The sequence below is a fragment of the Lupinus angustifolius genome, chromosome LG18 (genome assembly GCF_001865875.1).
Source record: "Lupinus angustifolius cultivar Tanjil chromosome LG18, LupAngTanjil_v1.0, whole genome shotgun sequence".
NCBI lineage: Eukaryota > Viridiplantae > Streptophyta > Magnoliopsida > Fabales > Fabaceae > Lupinus > Lupinus angustifolius.
In genome coordinates this window covers 1927542-1934240 of record NC_032026.1, presented here as the reverse complement: position 1 = coordinate 1934240, position 6699 = coordinate 1927542, and the positions used below count along the sequence as shown (strand labels likewise).

Sequence of the window (6699 nt, the reverse complement as noted above, 5' to 3'; positions counted from 1 at the left end):
GAAAATTTAAACATGATACAATTAATAGATGAATGTTATTTTTCTCTCTAACCTTACACACTCAAGATAAAAGGATTCATACTTCCAATATAAACCACAGAATCATGAGAGAAAAACTAATGTGCAAAAACTTAAAACATTTCTACCAAAATAAAAAATACTCTAATGTACTGAAGTTGGTAAGTTTCTTCTAGAAAAAACATTAAGGGGAGTAAAAGCTATCCTATCCCAAGATTAAAATGTTCTAAAGTCAGGACATGCCACAAATAAAATTTGTAAATGTAATGTACAAAAAACTAAGTAAAAACATCAATTTGAAGGTTCATGCAAATCTCAGACTAAACAACTAGTTTTAGAGCACTAAAGTGCAACCTCCATGAAGCATTGGACTAAAACTGCTACATAACCATCTCCAATAACACATGCATAGTTGCTTCAAACCTGTGTTCTTTTCTCTCTTCCTTTATGCTATACCAAAATTTCATAGTGTAGGAAATGCATTCACTAATGATCACAGAGGAAGAGAGATTAGAATATCAAAATTTTACTCCAATTTTATCTAGTACTCGAAATCGGTGCACTGCTTATTCACTGAACACTCCTGCAAAACGTCATCTACCATGAGAGCTTCCATCCCAAAACCATGACCAAAAGATCCAAATTCTGCTTCATCATCATCACTGTCAACATTATTCGGAGTCACGCGATTCTGATAGCTTCTTAGTTGGATAACATATTCATTGAAATAATAGTTCACCAAGTTTCTTCTTTTCTTCTTTGGAAAGTATATGGATGTGTTGTTCCAAATAGGAGCATGTGATCTCAACAAATCCTTAAATTTCTTTTCTTCTTCAGTTATCCATTGAAGTGAAACTTCCTCACCCATACGATCAAATCCCCAATGGTAAAATAAAGGTCCCAATTCAAGCTTCAATTTCAACCTATTTTCAGCAATATGAAATCTATGACACTGAACAGAACCTATAACTTCGCAGCTACACTTATCTTCTCTTTCTCTCCCATTAAAGTATGTTTCAGTAGCAGGTTCCAAGTCCTGTTCCGGCGGAGGCCATACTTGTGTGCCTATCCATTTAGAGTCACTCTCAGAAACTACACCAGTCCATTCTGGGACTTCTGCTTGGTAACGAGGACCAATAGAAACATTCCCTTTTTCGCAAACCGTATCACCAGACTTTTTTGCCATTATCTTTGCAGTCAACAAATCTACTTTTGCAGTTTCCTTTGGGGGACATTTTTCTGCCTCCTTGTTGACAGAAGTAGTCAATCTATTTTCATCGGCAGAACGCGAATTGCAACAAGAGCACAAGCGAGACTTAACAGAGGTAGCATGCCTTCCACTACATTTCAACCTTGCTGTAGAATGGTGATCACGAGCAACTTCATCCTCATACATGGAAGGATGCATCTTCTGATTCTGCAAAATATATGATTCCATGAAATCCTATAGTATAGATTTGTTCCACATAGCACCAAGTTAAATAAATTTAATCACAAGATATTGTTTTCTAGAAGAAGCATTTATCAATATTTCAATATCAAATCAATAACAACGATAGTGATACTTTGCAGAATATAATCAAGGATATGTGAAACTATTAAGACTAAGTACAATCTGGCCCCATGCATTTCAAGTTACTACTTACTATTCTATTAATTTGGTCAATTTTATGGATTTTGACAGATAGGGGAGGTAAAAATCTTTAAATTAAAACAACAAATGTAATATATGTACTTGAACTGTGTTACAGGAAATTAATAAACAAAATAAAAAACACCAATCTATATACAATGTAGCCAAGTAAAGGCAACAATCATAAGAAACCCGAGCCACATACACACTTCACTATGGTAATGATATTACGTTAGACGTTATGCAATGATCAGATGATGAGATAAATCAAATGTGGTTAGTTATACACACTACTATGTAAGCTAAAAGCAATATGCACATAACTAAAGAAAAATGCTACAGCACTAATTACCTAACCAATATCTCCTCTTAAAATGGGTTAAATAAATTATGTTAGCTCTGATGCACACAAAAAGTTAAGTTGATGCCATCAATAATGTAAGCTGTGAATCCCATCCGAACTCGGGGAGGCAGGATGTGGGAATTTAGACTCCAAGGGGACCTGGATGCCAAATGAGCTAATACTCACCAGCTGCCATCTAAACATATCAAGTGGACACTCTACATTTGATATGTAGCGGAGTTTCAAGTTACCTATATAGCCTTTTACAAGTAAGTTGAGAACATGAATCAAACGACTTATTTGTGCTCAGAAACTAAGTCATTAAAAGGTCCTTCGGATCTAATTCTTTCTTAATATTGTTCTAAAAGTATTCTTAGTTTCCCACTGCCTCAATTTATTCGACTATCCTCCACATGATCAACCTTTCTACATCTATTACTGATTCACTTTCTATGATATATCTATAGATACCTAAATTGTGTGATTTGTGATAAGATATGATCTCTAATTTTCACCTCCAAACCAGAGCTAGTGTGCATCTTGCTAAACTTTCATTCCAAAGCATCCGTCCATAACTCATTCACCATTCATTCCCTCAAACATAAATTCTAAGTCTTGCATCTCGCACCTAATCGATGTGGAACCCACACTCTATGTAGGGTTGGAAAGAGCAGTCCATCCAACCCAGGATCCCATACAACTTGATGTAAAGGAAAACCATTCAATGCAGCATGGAAACTACAGGAGCTTGAGTAGTCAAGTCGGTGTTGCTCTTTAAAGTTTTTCTTCGTGACAGCAAGAAGCTTGGTAAGGAACTACAACAAAAAGGACTAAGACCGTAAGAAGATAAAGTAAAGCAATACCCCTCCCTCCCGAAAAATCAAATAAATAAATGAAGTTAGTTTTGGGCTTCTTTAACTCCATCAGTGTAGGTCCATTACTGGATCCAAATTTATGATCCAAGCAATTAAAGCATAAAACATATCAATGCTGAACCAAATAAAAAATATCCTTACTATGACAAACATTAGAAACAAAATCTCATGAAATAATGTCAGAGATTTAGCATTGGCAAAATCTCATATTATTCTCGGAGATAGTTTTCATAATACATTTATTCACTTATCCTGAAAACAAAAATTATTATGCTACATGAACATCTACTAATTGTCATTCTAAACTAGTCGTACTTTCTTTACACTCAAACATGTCAGTAAGCCATGTAAAATACCACAGATAAGATAACAAAACCCAGACACTACTGATTTCTTTACAGGGTAAACCATATAACACTAGCTGTTTAACTCATTCACTAAAAAGGTCAAATTTATAAAGCCTGACAATAAATTCCTAACCTTTAATTAAATTGTTACCCTAATCCTATTAGTTTAATCATTTAATAAAAACCAACCGAAAATCAAAAGCTCACAATGTACCTATGTTATTAATCCAAAGTATGTGCACTGGTAGATAGACTTAGCAAGCACTGGCGCAGAAAGTTCAAATATTCATTACGTAAAATTGAAAATAACAGAATCATGCACAGAGTGGCAGGTTCAAATAAGTAACGGTCATATTGTACCAACCAATCCTCTGCCCCCACCATAGATTATACATGTGAAAATCAAACACGCTTCAAGACAACAAGTTCCGAAAGCAATTTATGTCAACAGTAAATGATCAATTACGTTTCTTTCTTCATTAAATGTTGTAATTTATTAAGTAAATATTCTAATAATGTAAATTCTAAAGCATATATCTTATAAAAAAAGGCTCGATGGGTTGACAAATAATGTTTGATTGAATAATACAGATAGCTGAAGTTCACTTTAGCGTTGCTAGCATAGTTATCGGATTTGCTCAATAACTCTAAAAATCATGTATTGGATTCACCGTATAGTGAATTGCATACCAGATTTGCTGCAAAGAAAAGCTTGTAATATAATTAGAAAAGGTGATGAGTCATGTACCTTTACAAAATCGTGTTTCGGGTAACTATGGTAAGGTTAGCTTAAACCTGGATCCAGCCCGTTTACTATTCGTACTTGGTACGTCAGCCCCCTTTTTTACTTGACTTTGTATATGGGAAACACAGACCTAGTACTAAAGATTTGATTTAAAGTTGTTTTAAAGGAAACCTATGAAATTTCCATCCCTGCCCTCAACTCTAAGTTCTTATTGCACGAGATTCACACAATATTAGGTTTTGGGAAGGTCATAGGCATGCAACCTTAACCCCATGAACGGAATGATTATTTCCATGACTAGAACCCGTGACCAACACGTCACAAGGCTAGCAAGCTAGCCATTGGTTAATGCATTTAAGGTTCTTAATAGAAACTTCGAAACACAAATAATTATTTTCTTATAAGTTGATAAAAATGAAAAAATAAATAATTCTTGTTTAAATGTTTGGCCATGATATCTTTCTCATTATGAAGTGCAAAGATTCAAAATGCAAATTAATGTTTGGTACAAATTCAAAATGCAAATTTGGGCCCAGCAGAGTTTGCGCGCTAACATTTTGGATTGTACGATAACTAATATAAGAAAGAAACTAACGCGTTGAGATCATATACATATCACAAGCAGAATTAGACATACCATAATACTTGACATATATAAAATACAACAATAACTACTCATTCAAGTGAAATGTACTGATATGCTTCAGGATATGAAACAACATGAAAAAGGGAAAAAATCGTATAAATAAAATCATCACGTGAATTAAAGTTATACCTGCAAAGAAGCCGGTCCACCATTTGGTTCTACACACTGTTTCAACAATAGAACCTCTCTTGCCCTTAGTAACATGGAAAAAAGGTTATCACCTTTATATTCCTTCCACTTCGATGGTTTTGGTAAAGGTGGAGTTACAGGAACCAAAGGATGCTTTGCAATATGCTTCATCCAGTTTAGCATTCCACACAATGATTCCCGCTTGCGCTTGCGATTATTATATTCCTTCTCAACATCTTCCTTATCCAAGGTAGCAAGATCATGCTTATCACCGCTGCATAATTTTTCGTTTCCATCAACATGGACATCCTCACATATGTTATTTTGATTATTGATGTCCAACAATTCTGTCTCATTCTTGTGGTTAACCAATAAATCAATGAACCTTCTAATTTTCTTTGATTTTAACTCAATTTCATTGTCGCCATCCTTTATATCAAGTTCATCATCTTTCTCCTTTATATCGAGTTCACCGTCTTTCTCCTTTATACCGAGTTTGTCGTCTTTCTCCTTCATATCACGTTGATCGTCTTTCTCCTTTATATCGAGTTCATCATCTTTCTCCTTTATATCGAGTTCGTCATCTTTCTCCTTTAGATCAAGACACAATAGGACACTCAACTCTTTCTCTATCTCCATTGGAAACGGGTTAAAACTCCAACCATATCCATGATTCCTATTTTTTATAATTTTCTCTTCAAAAGTCTTCTTGAGCCATGCTTCGAAATCATTCAGATACTTATCATAAGCAAGTTTCACTGAAGCCAAAACTTCAAGGTCCAAACCTAATTCCTTCGTCACAAAGCCCCACGACCCTTTTCTCGACACCGCGGCATACCCACCTCTTTCCTTGACAAGGGAAAACAATTTGTACAAATCCAGCACTTGACCATCCCCGAGCAAAACCGACACAGGCCGAACAATTCCTCCGGAGGAATTCACCTCTCGGTAAACCTTTAAAAGCTGACAAAACAAGTTCTTTTGTCTCACATTGTCACTTTCAGCAATACCAACATGATCTTTTACAAGATTATCATTGTTTTTACCAACACCTTCAAGTCCAAGGCAATCAAAGGATGAACTATTTGAGATCATCCTCCAATTAACTTCAACTACCTTCTTCAGTGATTGATACTTCGGCGAAAAAATCAATGAAAAAAAAACCTAGCTTTTCATTTTCTAAATGTTAATGGTACAAAACAGAATCAACAGATATACAACAAACTAATGATACAGTGATTTGGGTCAACAAATTTGGCAAAAGGGTATAAAGGGGTGTGATTTTTTTACGGTTTTGTTGTAAGATTTACCTCATGATCAAATCATATAGTTCAGTACTGAGCCATCACAGAACTATATTGAATGTGAAGAAAAGAGAGAGGAACGAAGATCGAAGAGAGAACCTGAGAAAATTGAGCATTGATCAGATGAAAAGTGACAAAAACTGAAGCTTAGATTTGAATGGTGGAAATGGAGAAGAAGAAGAGAATAGTTGCAGAAGCAGCTTAGGGATGATTTACAAGAGCAAGGCTTAAGGTTGGAAATGATGGGGAAAAAAGCCCTTGGGATTTTTCTAACCTTAACCTTCTTAAAGAAATAACATAAAAAAACTCACAAACACCCAAGTCTTCTTAATGTTAATCTTTAACAACTCGTACCTTGTTTGGCTCGACTGAATGATTTATCTCGATTTAAAGGTTTGTTTCAAATTAGTTAGGTTAAGTTTGACGTTAAAGAGCTAGGGCTTAGGATGAATGTACTTGTAGTTTGACCCGACTAAATGAGATATCTTCATCTATAAACTTGTTTTAAATTAATCGCCTTAAGTTTGATCTTAATGAGTTACGGCTTAAGATGAAGGTACTTGTGGTCTGGCCTAGTCTGATGGCCTCTAAAGACTCATGCAATTAATTCGATCAAGTTTAAGTTCATTAAACTTAACTTATATATATTTTATATTACG

At 34.9% G+C, this 6699-nt stretch overlaps 1 protein-coding gene across 1 annotated transcript; it reads right to left on the bottom strand.

Moving 5' to 3' along the window:
- LOC109333235 (AT-rich interactive domain-containing protein 2-like) lies at positions 1 to 6319 on the bottom strand. Its single transcript, XM_019568601.1, has 2 exons — positions 4737 to 6319; positions 1 to 1435 (listed from the first exon to the last, which is right to left on the bottom strand). The coding sequence occupies exons 1-2, from the start codon at positions 5829 to 5831 to the stop codon at positions 560 to 562; spliced, it is 1971 nt and encodes a 656-aa protein (XP_019424146.1). The 5' UTR covers positions 5832 to 6319; the 3' UTR covers positions 1 to 559.